The 15,488-nt window shown below is 39.1% G+C and overlaps 1 protein-coding gene across 3 annotated transcripts in view; it reads left to right on the top strand.

Moving 5' to 3' along the window:
* Positions 1-15,488, top strand: part of LOC124802407 (ATP-binding cassette sub-family G member 1-like) — a 794,031-nt gene that overhangs the window by 769,890 nt on the left and 8,653 nt on the right. For all 3 annotated transcript variants that reach the window (XM_047263167.1, XM_047263166.1, XM_047263164.1), the window contains 5 exons: positions 383-490; positions 2,889-3,043; positions 3,237-3,405; positions 5,497-5,597; positions 10,681-10,836. In XM_047263167.1, coding sequence (XP_047119123.1) covers positions 383-490; positions 2,889-3,043; positions 3,237-3,405; positions 5,497-5,597; positions 10,681-10,836 — 689 coding nt within the window. The remainder of the gene's footprint in view (positions 1-382; positions 491-2,888; positions 3,044-3,236; positions 3,406-5,496; positions 5,598-10,680; positions 10,837-15,488) is intronic.

Here is a 15,488-nt window from a genome sequence, read left to right as displayed (position 1 = left end):
CAAAAAAAATGTGTAGCTATGTCTGTCTGAATGTTCCTTAGAGTGTTGTGTAAAAATTTGAAATTGTTCAAAAAATTTTTGAGATTTTTGGTAACAACATTTATGCTTCATAGATTACATGAATATTTGTATATTATGTGTATTAAAAAAGATATAGCCTATGCCCATCTGAATGTTTGCAGAGTATAAAATTTGAAGGAAATTGGTCAAGAACATTATGGGGTTTTTCATAATATTTCCACTTCCTATGTTACGTATATATGGCACACGCGCGCGCGCCCACACACACACACACACACACACACACACACACACACACACACACACACACAGATATATTCTTGCACATTACTGTTTATTAATAGCAGTTTCACTATTTCAGTGATTGATGTCTGCGTGGGTGAATGTGGTGTAGACATAGAGGAATTAGCTGCAGCCAGTGCTGAAAAGATGAAAACTGATACCTCTGTACATTACATTAGCAAAGGAGGTAAGGGTTTTTTTTCTTAACTTAAACCTTGAAGATCATTTCCCTCTCAGGAAAATATTAATAATGTTATTTGCATGGAAATGTTGCAAAATAATAACAATAATAATAAAGAAAGGGCAAAAACTTAAATTGTTTCTTGAAAATATATTTTGGAAGATACTGAACACTGCAAAAACAGAAAAATAAGTACTGGTAGAGCCAAAAATTATTCATAATTATTGTAGAGATGTTAAGTAAAGGTGCTTTTTAAAATAAGGACTCTGTTATAAACTTCATGTTGTTTTGTAATTTTTATCTTTGTCAATAAACTGTAAATACTTCTGTAAATGGTAGAAACTCATTTTCATACATGTGAGAAAAATGACAATTTACTTGTTTATAAGATGTCGGCAATCTGATATGTAAAATGTCTCTCTTGTGCGGTATCTCAGGATATAGCCTTAAGGGATGTCAAATTGCACTGTAGGTGAAATATATGTACTACTACTGCTGCTGCTGCTGCTACTACTTCTAATTCTACCCCATCTGAACAGGCCTTGGAAGACCCTGTCAATACTAACTGACCGCCATGTCATCCTCAGATTATAGGCATCATTGGATGTGGATATGGAGAGGCATGTGATCAGCATTCTGCTCTCCTGGTATTGTCAGCTTTCATGACTGGAGCTGCTACTTCTCAATCAATTAGCTCCTCTCAGTTTGCCTCACAAGGGTTGAGTGTATCCTGCTTGCGAAGAGTGCTCGGTGATCTTTCAGGAACCATTGTTACCATTGTGGCAGGGCCACTGTCTGCTTTGTTACACAAAAATCAGTGCACATGACAAGGATTTAGATGAGACTCTGTAACAGAAATATCAATAATAGTGGTACTACATTTCATTTTGAGAGATAGTATTCTATGCTTCTTCTACCTTTCATTGCAACTGGTTTAAGGATATAGCTTCTAATGCTGACCAACCAATAGCTGTCCCACTATGTATGATACAAACTTGGTGATTGACAAGAGAGTTTACAAACATTGTGGAGGGCATCTTGAATAACATGAGAAGTGTGTTTATGGGCATTGTCCTGAAGGTACAGATGTATCTGTCATATTGTAGGAAAGGTTATAGAATAGAATGGATGTGGCTCTGCGCGTAAGCACGCTGCTCATTGTTCGCTCAGCAAGAATGACGTACGTATAATCTTTGTAATCTAACGCTCGCTCTCTATACCATTATGCCAGAATCAGCACAGTATATTGCTGCTTGATATATTTGAGTAAATTGCACTTTCCTTGTCAGTCTCACTCTAGCTAATGATCACCACTAACACCATGGCAAAATCTGCTCCCAACCCCCTGATTACAACTTTGTGCCATTCAGCTGCCCAGCTGAATCTTTTGCTACAATATTGGAGATAGCTAGAAAGGTTCTGGTGTATAAGCAGGAGCCTGGTGAACAGCATCATTACTCATAGTCTAGCTTCCATCAGAGTAATACTGATGGTTCTGGTTGACACTCTGGCTCTAGTATGGATCCTAGTTTGCCATCCACAGTCAACAGTCACTGCTCTCCAGGTAGGACTCTTGGTCTAGTGCTTGACGTAACTGAAATTCAGTGATTTGCATGATATGTGCTAACTCATTTGGTCCTGGCATATGTGCTAAATTTATCAAGTAAAAAAAAAATGGACAAATCATTTGGGAAGTCAATACAGTTTCTTGTCAGCTCATTGTCTTCATAGTTAACCCATCTCCTTCTCTGTTGTTTTGTGTGAAACTTTGAATTGTTGCCTTTCCTGTATTACAACACAGAACAGATTGAATATTATATTTTCCATGTCTTAAATCTTGTTAATTTTTTTCATTTTCCATGTTGTGTAATATGGGTAAATTTTATTTTCTGGTACTCAATTTTATAATGTCACTTAGATACTACTAACTAGTTGTTAACATTCTGTCAATATTTAGTGACTGCTTTGGGGATATGTAACATGCATTTATTGCCAGATAAAATTTTTCAGTATTGATGACTTATTAGCAATGTTGCTGCTTCTGTGACCATGTAATAAGAAGTGACATGTTTCTTGGAATTTTCCCATCAGATAGAATAATCCATTATCTTTCGAGTACATCCAAGACAGTAGTATTTCTCCTTCTGATATCTCAGCAGATGTCTTCGTTGTTTTCCATTGTGAAAAATTTAAATACGGGGCTTGTTGCCTCCCTTACCACCTAATGTATCTTACTCTGGACAAGACTGTGGACTAAAGTGATGTTACATGTACGCTTCCCATTTGTCCACTTTATATTGTGTGTGTAACAATACTTATATTTCTGATTAACTGATCATCCTTAGGTCTATGATACCTAATAACCAATGCTATATTTTATTGAGTATGTTTATTTTCTTTCAAGACGTGGATCTGCATAAACTGGAATACCATTTTAGTGATGATAAAAATAAAAATAAACAATCACACAAGGAGGAAAAATCTACCCAAGGAGCTAATATATTTCTACAGTACTATTTATTGTACAGGAGGAGCCTCACATGCCTACGTCGAGACTGTGTAAGTTAATAAATGGAAGTAGTCTCAGTGAGCTAAGTTAATTTGTTATCATGCTATTTAATAATAATAATGACAATAATGATGGTAATAATATTAATAACGCAACAATCATTCAGTTGTCAGCCATTAGTAGAATGTTTTCTGCTTTAAGCAAGAATATTCCTATTATTGCTTTGCTTTTTTTGCTCTGCAGAGTCACCTCATCAACAGGCTCTTAGCTCATTTGACCATTGGGTTGGTTTTTGGATATCTTTATTACAACTGTGGCAACTCAGCAGATGCAGTGTTTGCAGATTTTGTTTATTTATATGGAACAGTGCTTTTCCTTCTGTACACTGGGAAAATGGCAGTCACTCTTCACTGTAAGTATCACATACCAAATTGGGGTAAGTTAAGACATACACTCTTTCACATGCTCTTGCATGGAAGTAGACACATTTGTTAGGGACCTATTCTGGAGTACATGAGATGCACAGAGTGCAAGAGATTTGTTTGACTGTTACGTAAATGTAATGGTACTTTTTCACCTAAAAACAGGGAGACAAATGAATACCTGGGTCTTCAATTATTGCAGGGCCTATTTAAGGGTTTATTATTCATACTGGGCCACGACACTATTCACTTTATATTGTGAAATAGTCCTTAAGCCCATAATGGGAATCCTGGACAGAATATAAAAACCATTTGTCTTAAATATGATGGTGGTCTGTAGTTGATGACTGATAGACACATAAGTAGTGTGAATGACTGCTTAACTTTGAATTCATGAGTAAATGTTGAATACAGAAACGGATGCACAGTTGTGATACTACTGTGTTGAGTGCTGGTCTAGGCTGAGAAGATTACAAATGGTAGAGGAGAGAAGCCAATGAAAGGCCTATAAAGTGGAACAGGGATGGGAAGCAGGGCAGGGAAAAGGGAATCTTTCCGTAAAACATTACTTACTTCTCCTGTATCCAACTAACAAATAATTAATGACCATACTACTCAAGAAACAATATTATGAAAAGGATAGTTGCTACTCATCATATAGCACAGATGCTGAGTTGCAGATAGGCACCAAAAAAAGACTGACAGAAAGTGAGCTTTCAGCCAACAAGGCCTTCTTTGGAAATAGACAAAAATGCACACAGACACACACATAAGACCACAGTCTCTGGCTGCTGAGGCCACACTGTGAGCCGCAGCGCATGATGGGAGAGGCAGCCGGGTGTTGAGAGTAAGGAGGAGGCTGGGGCAGGGAGAGGAAGGGGCAGCAGAGTAGGAGACAGGGGCGGTAAAGTGCTGCTTGTGGGAATGCTGTGATGAGGTGAAGAGAGGGTTGGGCAGCTAGGTGCAGTTGAGAGGTTAGATGGAGGGTGGGGGGGGGGGGGGAGGCGGGGGGGGGGGGGGGCAGTAACCGAAAAGGAGAGAAGTAAAAAGACTGTGGGTGTGTTGGTACAACAGTGGGCTCTGTAGTGCTGAAATGGGAACAGGGAAGAACAATGACTAACAAATGTTGGAGCCAAGAGGGTTATGGAATTGTAGAATATATTGGAAGGAGAGTTCCCACTTGTGCAGTTCAGAAAAGCTGGTGTTGGTGTGAAGGATACAGATGGCACAAGCTGTGTAGCAATCATTGAAATGAAGAATGTTGTGTTGGGCAACGTATTCAGCAAATCAGTGGTCCAGGTGTTTCTTGGCCACAGTTTGTTGGTGGCCATTCACCTGGACAGGCATTTTGTTGGTTGTCATGTCCAAGTAGAATGCAGCACAATGGTTGCAGCTAAGCATATGAATCACAACTAGTTTCACAGGTAGCCTGCCTTTGCTGTTTCTATTCCAGCAATACACACCCCTCTATTCCGCCACCGCACTTTCAGTCTTTTTACTTCTCTCTTTTTGCGCTACCTGCAGTTCCTGCCCTCCATCTGATCTGCACCTAGGTGCCCTACCCTCTCTCCACCTCGTCTCCGTATGCTCCCACAGGCAGCACTTCACTGTCCCCCACCCCTACCCTGCTATCCCTGCCCTTTCTACTGTCTCTCAACCCTACCCTGCTATTCCCACCCCTTTCCACCCCAGCCTCCTCCTTACCCCCACCACCTGATTGCCTTTCCCATCATGCACTGCTGCACCCAGTCTGCCCTCAGCAGTCAAGCAGTCAGATATTGTGGTCATTTGTGTGTGAGTCGCACTCGCGTGAGTGTATACCTGCATATTGTCTATTTCCAAACAAGGTCTTGTTGGCTGAAAGCTCACTTTCTGACAGTCTTTTCGTCATGCCTGTCAGTGACACAGTATCTCCACTATATAGTGAGTAGCAACTATCCTTCTCATGATATTGTTACATTCCATCCTGGATTTTCTGCTCAATAAACAGGGACATTGATACTGTTTTTCACATTAAAGGCTGTAAGTTTTGATGAATAGATTGCATTTGAAAGGAAAACTAACAGCAATTCTTGTTTCAGTCCCACTAGAACTGAAGATAATCAAGAGTGAGCACTTCAATCAGTGGTACTCCTTGCCATCTTACTATTTGTCACTGCTGTCTGTGGAAATTCCAATTCAGGTATGTAAAATACTTCTTTTTAGATTTAAATTTCATTGGATAACCACATATAAGCAGTATTATTTCATTTGTTAAGTGTGTTAGAGGGGCAGGTATAATACGGAAATTTATAAAAAACTTGTCCCAAGGTGTTGGAGTCTCTGTAGACAGCTGACAATGAGAAAAGGTCTCCTTGACTTACTAATATACACCACCCATCAAAGGGCATGTGTAAGGGCATAGTATCTTCTTCGTACTGGAAGCTGTTATCATTATCTTTTCAGGATTTTGCAACATTTGGTAAGCTTCCTAAATATATACCAGACACTTGTAAAAAAAAAAAAAAAAAAAAAAAAAAAAAAAAAAAAAAAAAAAAAAAAAAAAAAAAAGAAGAAGAGCAGCAACAACAACAACAAGTTTTCTAATTTATGTCATATACTATTCAACCACATTGACTGACTATACTATTTTAATTATTATTTTAAACATCCTCATCCATCTACTGCACCATAAATGGAGGACAAACAGGTGAAGATAATCACAGTAAAAAACAGTCATGTGGCTGTGATTTCTACATTTATGGTAAAGGAAACTGTTTGAGATGGAGAAAAGCACAACCACCAGCTAACGTCAGAAGGAGGCAATGTACCATAGAGATGCAGATTCCTGGTCTGTGATCAGGGCTAATGTCTTGGGGAAGGAACCCAGATGCTGAACAACTTTGGATCTACTTTTTACTTATAACATTTTAGATGAGATTATGCAGTAATTGAAGAATACAATCAGTAAAATAAAAGTACTCCTATAAGATTACATATTTTCTACATGATATTTATGTTATTGAACTGAAAGCTTTTGTAGGCTTATTTATATTCACAACAATCTCCAAGTCTGACAATGACCCCATAGATAATCTTTTCTTGGTGGGTGGAACTGGATGTATTATTTTTCACAGTACTGTAAGAAAAAGTTTTTGTTTATATCAATTTCTCTTCTACTTGAGCATCCAGATTACAAGGCAGAAAAGAAAAAAGAAGAATGCAATTGCTGCAGTGTCAAACATTTTCAACAGATTTATTACAAGCTGTCAGTAATGTTACTCTCAAGGCTGTACTCTGTGCATTGATGAAATGCTTGTGCCGTTCCACAGTCAGCATAGATTTCAGATGCACCAGCCAAAAAATGGGTTAAAGAGTGTGTGTAAAATAGACACCAGGACCCAGTACTTACATAATGCCTGCAATGTGGTCTCTAAAAATTTTTAAAGTGAATATCAAAATATAAATTTATTCTTAAAGTTTTCCAGAAATTTTGTTTCTGTTTCTGATTCTTGGTGCTGAAGAAAGACTACCATAGCACAGGATTAATAACTAAAAGTTTAATTTCTAGATTTTTGAGGAATGTAGGAAAGTCCAATTTTTCAGAACATCACTTGTGTACTTTCTGTGTTTTCTTCTTGATTAGTAATATTCTTTGTCAGATTTCACTTTCATATGTTTTAAAACACAAGATGTAACTAGTTGAGGTTAACAAAAAACTAATAAGTTAAGACAACATTATACAAATAAACAGTAAATTTCTGGAGTCCGACAGATACCATGATACCAGTTAGATTACAAAATTGCACGATACCAGTTAAGGATTCAAACTCTCTCTCTCTCTCTCTCTCTCTCTCTCTCTCTCTCTCTCCCTCCCTCCCTCCCTCCCTCCCTCCCTCCCCCCTCCCTCCCCTCCTCGTTTCCACAGTCTTAAAGGAATATTCAAGCAAGTGTTTTCTGCAGACAGAATAGTTAATGCATTCATTTACATCCATCCAATCCAAACACGAAAGACAGCACCTTGGAGGACAACTGATTCACACTCTGTGATAGCTGAATAATTTTAAATGAGGAATTGGTAGCACAATAGTGATGCAGCATGACTAGTCATTTTGTATGCACTGAACTCCTCTGCATAATTAAAGGTGTATAAAATGCCTAAAGGCATGCCTTTTGATGATGTCTCACAGATGATCAGTAGAAATCAAATATGGAACTTTGGAAGTGATCCAAGAGAGAGAAAACCTGTTCCACATTCTTAAAACCATTCCAAGACATGGCATGTCAACCTGTTAGGTGCTTTTCTGTCTTCAAAAGTATATGATCACCTTTTGGAAGAAAGTGAAACATTTTTGGATGTGCGCAGGCCACAATGACGTTATTACACCAGTAACCTTCACCTCAGTAAACGAAAGTTGATACTGTCAAGTAAAATGAAGCTGTATGCTATATAAGCATCACCACTGGATAATACAGTGGTTCCCATGCAAAATGTATTGCATGCTGTATGTACAAGTGACTGACGAGAACTGAATGGTATTTAAATGGCTAGTATGATGGTCCTGTGGATGTAGAGTGGGGAAACTTCTGCAATGCTCTCACCATCTGATGCCATTTCAGTAGCAGTGGTGCAGTGGGTGGCAGAGCACCGCATGTTTGTGTATGAAGCATACATGTGAAATGCTGAGTCAGTCACAGCAGTGCAGTTGGCTTTTTTGTGTTCATTTCAACCATGGATAACAAGGTACCATTCCCAACTGAAATTTGATTCTCAGGTGTGTTATCAGTCTAAGGGTGACAAGCAGTACCATAAAGAAGAAGCCACCTGTCCCTAAGAAGAATGCAAGAACACCAGGAAACATCCAGATGGTGAGACAGGCTTTGATTTGGAGCCCAGATCAGTCTGCATGATGACATGCACATGAGTTAAGGTTAAGTTGTGAATTGGTGCACACTATTTTGAAGAAAGATTTAACATTTCATCCATACAAGACATGTATTGTTCAGCAGCTGAATGCAATAGATTATGAGCAATGATAGGACTTGGCAGTTAAAATATAAATGCTGCTTGAAGACAATGAAAATGTGAAAATCATCATAAGCAGTGAAGCTCATTTTCATTTGAGTGGGGATGTTAACAAGCTAAATTTAGCTTCTGAGAATCCATGCATCATTCGTGAAACACTGCTCCATGCAGAGAGTGTAATAGTATGGTGTGCAGTTAGCAATTTGAACATCATTGGCCTATATTTTTTTAAAGATGGAAATGTCACTGTGACTGTCTACACTGAAGATTACGTCATATGCTTAACACTTTTTTGTGCCATAGCTGTGATGGTGATATCTACATAACAAGAATAACATTTATTATCAACAGTATGGGGCCATCATGCACACTGCACGTGAGTCTATCGAGTTGGTTTGTCACTCCTTTCCAGGGAGGGTCATTTCCTGTTTTGGTGACATCCCATGGCCTCCAACATCCTCCAGTTTAAGCACTTAGAACTTCCTTTTTATGGAGTACCTAAAATTGTGTGAATCCCCACAAACCCTGCACTTAGCTTGTTTAGAAATGTTGGACCGTGCTTATACTGATTTTCTGAACACACAAAATATTTTCTCTCTTCTTAGTGTGCTAATAGTTTCCTCCACCTGCTGAGTCCAGGACCAAATTGTATTCACATTAGAAATGGCATTGTTGTGTGAAATGTTGAACTATTGCTGAAAATAGAGAGGAGGTGGGGTTTGGGAAACTGGAGGTCCAAGAAAACTGTCATAGCTTGTGTTTTGTCTGTCTCATTTCAATTTACTTAGGATGAAGTCAAGTATTTCAGTTTATTTGTATGAAGTAGTCTTAAACACAGCTTGTTCAGTTACTGATAATTCAGGCTCCATATTTTTTTCTAAGGTATTGTTGCCCTTATTTCTGAGCTCACTGGGCGAAATTCAACTACTCCCTCGACACAACACACTGGTCACTTCAGAATGCTGTAGAACTGGTATCAGTTAGTCATGTGACTCTATTACAGCTGACAAAGTTCTGACAGTGAGGAGGTGTGTATGTGTAACAGGGATGTATGGAATCATGTAGTCAGATGGGTTGACGTGGAGATGTGACAGAATGGCAAAAAGGAGCTATCATGATTGGATATGTCAATGAGCACACTGTGAATGAAATTGCTTGGTTTCTTGGTGTATTAGCATGGACTGTTCAATGTGTCTGCAAGGAATGGTGTAACAGAGCCATGTAGGAAGATGTAAGAACAGGGTCATAAAAAAATCCTGCCTAACAACAATCAAAGCTGTGTCATGGCTACCAATCACAATTTTCTGCATGTTCTGCCTTGTGCTGCCACAGCTGTTATTACTTTGAAATATTTGTAGATTACCACCTCTGCTTCTGCTACAAATTGCTTCAATAGCAGGTGAGTTGGTGATGTTTTATATATACCTTAAAATTAGTTGGTTTCAAAACTGACAAGGATTGCTGCTGTCAGAGAATGCAGGCCCATCTCAACTAAATGCAAAGGGAACTGCCCTTAATGGACATTTGGAGTTGATACCTCACAGAAGACCATTGTTCACAGAAGCAGATAAACCCCCATGTCTTCAGTGGCCCACATATAAACTGACCGGTAACTGGTTGTAAATGCTGTAGTGTGGCCTGGCAAGTTGCAATTTTGAAATAAAGTGAGGTATTGAGTGCACAGACAGCCCAGTGAGGTGTTTACACTGCAGTGTGTGTGTGTATGGTGTAGTACAGGTTGGAGGTGCTTACATGACATTTTTGGAGGGTTTCTCTGTCATAAGTCGGGCGCACTCATTCATTGCCAATGAGTGGTTTCAGTAGGATATGGCAAACCTGAAAAAACTTGCGGACTTCCTTCTCACCGGATTGAGCTTAATGTCCAGGCTACACAGTGTTACATGGTATTAGTGTGTTCCCTGGAAGTGACTAATTTTTTGTACTTTGTGCTGAAGTTATCCTGGCCTTGTTACTTACTCAACACTATATGAGAGGCATGTGCAATCAAATTTGCTGGAATGTTTATACTTTTATGGTAGTTGGTATCTGTTCATCTGCTTGTTGTTCATGATATTTGCCTTCCATTGCTTTTGAGTATGTATAGAACATGTAACATACAAAACTATGAAAAATACTGAAATCATCGTATTATTTTTCAAGTATTTGAAGTAATTTTTCTGTTATATTCTGCGTACATGTGTAACAGACTTTTACAAAATGTTCTGGTTTGTTACTAATTTTAAATTTTTTGCCTTTACAGATTGCATGTAACAGCATTTACCTAGGAATTTCATATTATGCAACAAGTCAGCCACCAGAGCTATACAGGATAGCCATGTTCTTTATTCTGACTAATGCAGCATCCCTGGCAGCTCAAGGGTCAGGATTCATTATTGGTGCTCTGACACCAACAAAGGTAGTGTTTCTTTCAAAACAATTTTTGTAATTTTAGAGGACTGTAAAGTGGTTGTCTGACAGATTCTCATTGGCTTTTTTAACATTTAAATGGTGTGACAAAACAGTTATGCAGTTTTGAGGAGTTATAAAAAAGAAATTGGGGTATATAGAGAAAAAATCTTTTTGTTTTTAGAATTAGATGTTCATACCATTCTATATTCATTTAGTATTGAAAATAATGTTCTCAAGATGGTAGCTGTTAGCAGCAATACACTTTAGGAGACGATCTATGACATTTTGAAGAGCTTGTTTGCACGCGTTGTGGGGTATGGCATTCACTGCTTCAATAATTTGATCCCTTAGCTCTGGTAGGTTTTAGGGCAGTGTTTAAACACCTTTTCATTCAGATATCCCTGAAGAAAGAAGTCACAAATGCTCAAATCTGGTGATCATGCAGACCATCCCACACCAACCCTCAAAGACCGTATGTCCCAGAAACATTTCTCTCAAAACATAAAATAAATTTCAGACTGTATGAGCTACACCCCAACCTGTTGGAAAAAGTCCCCTAATCCCTCTTCTTCAACAATCTGTTCCATTCTGGGCTGCAGAAAATTTTGCAACATTGAAACATAATGTCTGGAATTCACATTCATAGTCACACTTTCCTCCTCAAAGACGTACTGGCCTATCATGCCAGATTGTGATACGGGACATCACACTGTTAGTTTAGGGGAACGTAGCAGCCTTTGGTGAAGAATTTGGGGGTTGTTTTCAGCCCAGTAGCGAAAATTTTGTTTATTCACAATCCCACTTAGGTGAAAATGTACACCATTGCAATCATTTCCTCACACAGGCCTCAGCAGTTGGTGTAGTCTGTTGGACTCAGTTCTTGAACCACAATATTCTGAAGGGGTGGAAATTTAAGTCGAAATGCAGAATCCTCTTAAAACTGTGGTCTGAAAACCCCAATGCAACAGCGTGCCTTCAGGCAGAATATCTTGGTGATTGCTCAGCTGCTCTTCTCACCAGCTGCACATTTTCAGGTGTTCTGATGGATCTCCAATGGCTATGCATACCTCTTTGTAAACAATGAAAAATCCAGGATGGAATAATGACAATATTACAAAAATGATAGTAGCTACTCACCAAATAGCGAAGGTGCTGAGTCACAGATACACCAAAAACAAAACTGTCGGACAGTAAGCTTTCGGACAACAAGGCCTTCACTGGATATAGACAACATACACATACAATCATGTAAACGCAACACACACACACACACACACACACACACACACACACACACACACGGCCAGTCTGGCTGTTTGTGGTCATGTGTGCGTGAGTTGCATTTGTGTAAGTGTGAATGTTGTCTATATCTGATGACACCCTTGTTGGCCAAAAGCGCACTTTCTGACAGTCCTTTTATTGTGCTTATCTGCGACTCAACATCACCACTGTATGGTGAGTAGCAACTATCCTTTTCTAATATCATATTTCTTCTTAGTGTGCTAAGAGTTCGCTCCAACTGCTGATCCTAGGACCAAATTGTATTCGCAGTAGGAATGGCATTGTTGTGTGGAATGTTGAACTGTTGCTGAAAAGCTCTTTGTATTGCAATCTCAAATCAGTTGTTTTCAAGATACACATGCATGGCAAAGCACCAGTGAGCTCTGGTCCAAACAATGTTGGCTACTGAAATAGAATCACTGATGGAACAAAGGGAGACCATGTGCAACTGCCCCCCCCCCCCCCACGCACGTACTATCTATGTCTACATACATACTCCCCAAACTACCATATGATGTATGACAGAGGGTACCCTGTACTATTTCTACTATTAGTAGTTTCCTTTTCTGTTTCACTCGCAGGTAGAGCGAGGGAAAAATGCCTGTCTGTATGACTCCATATGAGCCCTAATTTCTCGTAGCCTATCTTTGTGGTCCTTACGCGAAATGTACATTGACGGCAGTAGATTGTTGTGCAGTCAGCTCCAAATGCTGCTTCTCTCAATTTTCTCAACAGCATTCCTCAAACAGTTCTATCACATCCACGTATTCCCATTTGAGTTCCCAAAACACCTCCATAACACATGCACGTTGTTCAGACCTATGATAACAAATCTAGCAGCCTGCCTCTGAATTGCTAAAATGTCTTCCTTTAATCTGACCAGGTGCAGGTCCCAAGCACTCTGCAGTACTCAAGAATTGGTCACACTAGCATCCTGTATGCAGCCTACTTTACAGATCAACCACACTTTCCTAAAATTATCCCAATAAACCAACCACCCTACCACAATCCTCACATGCTTGTGCCATTTCATACCACATTGCAACATTAAGCCCAGATATTTCAATGATGTTACTGTGTCAAGCAGAATACTACTAATGGTGTATCAAAACATTATAGGTTTGATTTATCTACTCACCTACATTAGCTTACATTTTTATACATTTAGAGCTAGCTTTCATTCATCACACCAACTACAAATTTAGTCTAAGTCATCTTGTATCATCCTACAATCACTCATATTCAACACCTTCCCATACAACACAGCATCTTTGACAAATGACCACAAACTGCTGCCCACCCTGTCTGTCAGATCATTTATGTATATAGAAAATAATAGCAGTTTTATCACATTTCATGGCACACTCCTGACAGTACCCTTGTCTCTGATGAATATGTGCTGTCAAGGACAATGTACTGGGTTCTGTTACTTAAGAAGTCTTCAAGCCACTCACATATGTGGGAACCCATTCTGTGAGCTCATACCTTCATTCACAGTCTGCAGTGGGGCACTGTGTCAAATGCCTTTCAGAAATCTAAGAATGAGGAATCTGTCTGTTGCCATTCAAGCATCATATGAGAGAAAGGCAAGCTGAGTTTCACACAAATGACACTTTCTAAAACTGTATTCATTCATGGGCTTAAGCTTTTTGGTCTCTAAGAAATTTATTATATTCAGACTTGGAATATGTTCTAGAATTCTGCACTAACTGATGTCAAGGATACTGGTCTGTAACTTTGTGGGTCCATTATTTTACCCTTCTTATACACAGGAGCCACCTGTGCCTTTTTCCAGTCCCTTGAGACTTTGCACTGGGCGAGAGATTCACTATAAATGCAAGCAAAGTAAGGGACCAATGGCTTTGGTCACCACATCGGTGTAGGCATGGAGGGGGCTCATCCTATCCTTGGGGCCAATGGCATACAGTACTCTTTGTGAAACTGAACTGGGATTCCATACAGGCCTAGCCTATGCCAGTGATGTTTATTAGTGTGCCATCCATAAGGAACTCTGTATGATGGTCAAACAATGGTATGTTTGTATGATTCTCCTGCATGAATGATTTCCTAAATGCAAATTTAAAACTTCAGCATTTGTTTTGCTACCTTCAACTGCCACACCAGACTGGTCAACAAGGGACTCAATGGAAGCCTTAGACCCGTTTAGTGATTTTACGTAGGAGCAGAATTTTCTTGGGGTCTCGGCCAGATCTTTTGGTAAGGTACAATGGTAGTAGTTATTGTATACTTTGTGCGTAGATCTTTTCACAAATGCATATATCTCTACTAACCTTTGCCTGCCATCATTTGCCATTTCTCTGTTGAACGAAGGGTTCAAGAGCTTTTGCTTCCTCACCATTTTCCAAATTTTGTTGCTAAATTGAGCTGTATTTTTTCCGTCCTTAGTCCATTTACTAGACACATACTTTCCCAGAACATGATTTACGATCTATTTAAACTTCACCCATAATACCTCTATGTCTATCACGCTGGAACTGAATGACTGCATTCACTGTATTATAAGTGATATGCTAACAATTGATTACCTGGTCTTTTAAGCTGAAACACTCTCCTAGCCTTCTTGACTCATTAATTAACTTTTGTAACCACTGTTACTATGACGATGACATGATCAGTAATCCCCTCTGTATTGTGAGACCAACAACAACGACTGGCCTGTTTGTAGCTACAAGAGCTAAGATATTACCATTGTGTGTGGGCAGCCGAACTAGCTGCTCAAGACAGTTTTCAGAAAACATGTACAATAGTACTTTACAAGAGTGCCTTTCTGTACCTCTTGCAATGAATCCATACATGTCCCAGTCTGTAATTGGTATGTTTTAATCACATCCAATTAGTATTGCATGATATGAGTTTTTACACACTGCTGACCATAGGCTTTCTTTGAATGATGCTAGAAAAACCATAGCAGAATCAGATGGCAGGTAAAAACCTCCAACAATTAACTTGGTTTCACCTACACCTGTTATACACAACCAGATAACTTCACTGTCACACTAAATTTCAACCTCAGTAGAGACAATATTTTTTTCAGCTGCAAAGAACACTCCCCCTCGTATGGTGTCTAATCTGTCTTTGTGATAAATTTTCCTTTACTCACTAAATATCTCAGAGCTTTCTATTTTGGGTTTTAGCCAGATCTTGGTACAAAGAATTAGTTGAGTGTGAGAACTGTCTTGGAGGGCAGTAAATTCAGAAACTTTGTTATGAATTCGTAAACAATTTATTGATAAAAGTTTGAAAGGTGAAATGTCTTTACTCTGAATGTGTTCTGTGTATCGAGTGGCAAGTGTTCAGCAGAGTACCTCAATCTACAACCTAGCCTAAAAAAAACCCATGTGCACCCCACAAGAACTG

This window comes from Schistocerca piceifrons, chromosome 6, assembly GCF_021461385.2.
Source record: "Schistocerca piceifrons isolate TAMUIC-IGC-003096 chromosome 6, iqSchPice1.1, whole genome shotgun sequence".
In the NCBI taxonomy this organism is placed as follows: Eukaryota; Metazoa; Arthropoda; class Insecta; order Orthoptera; family Acrididae; genus Schistocerca; species Schistocerca piceifrons.
This window is presented reverse-complemented; position numbering and strand designations above follow the sequence as displayed.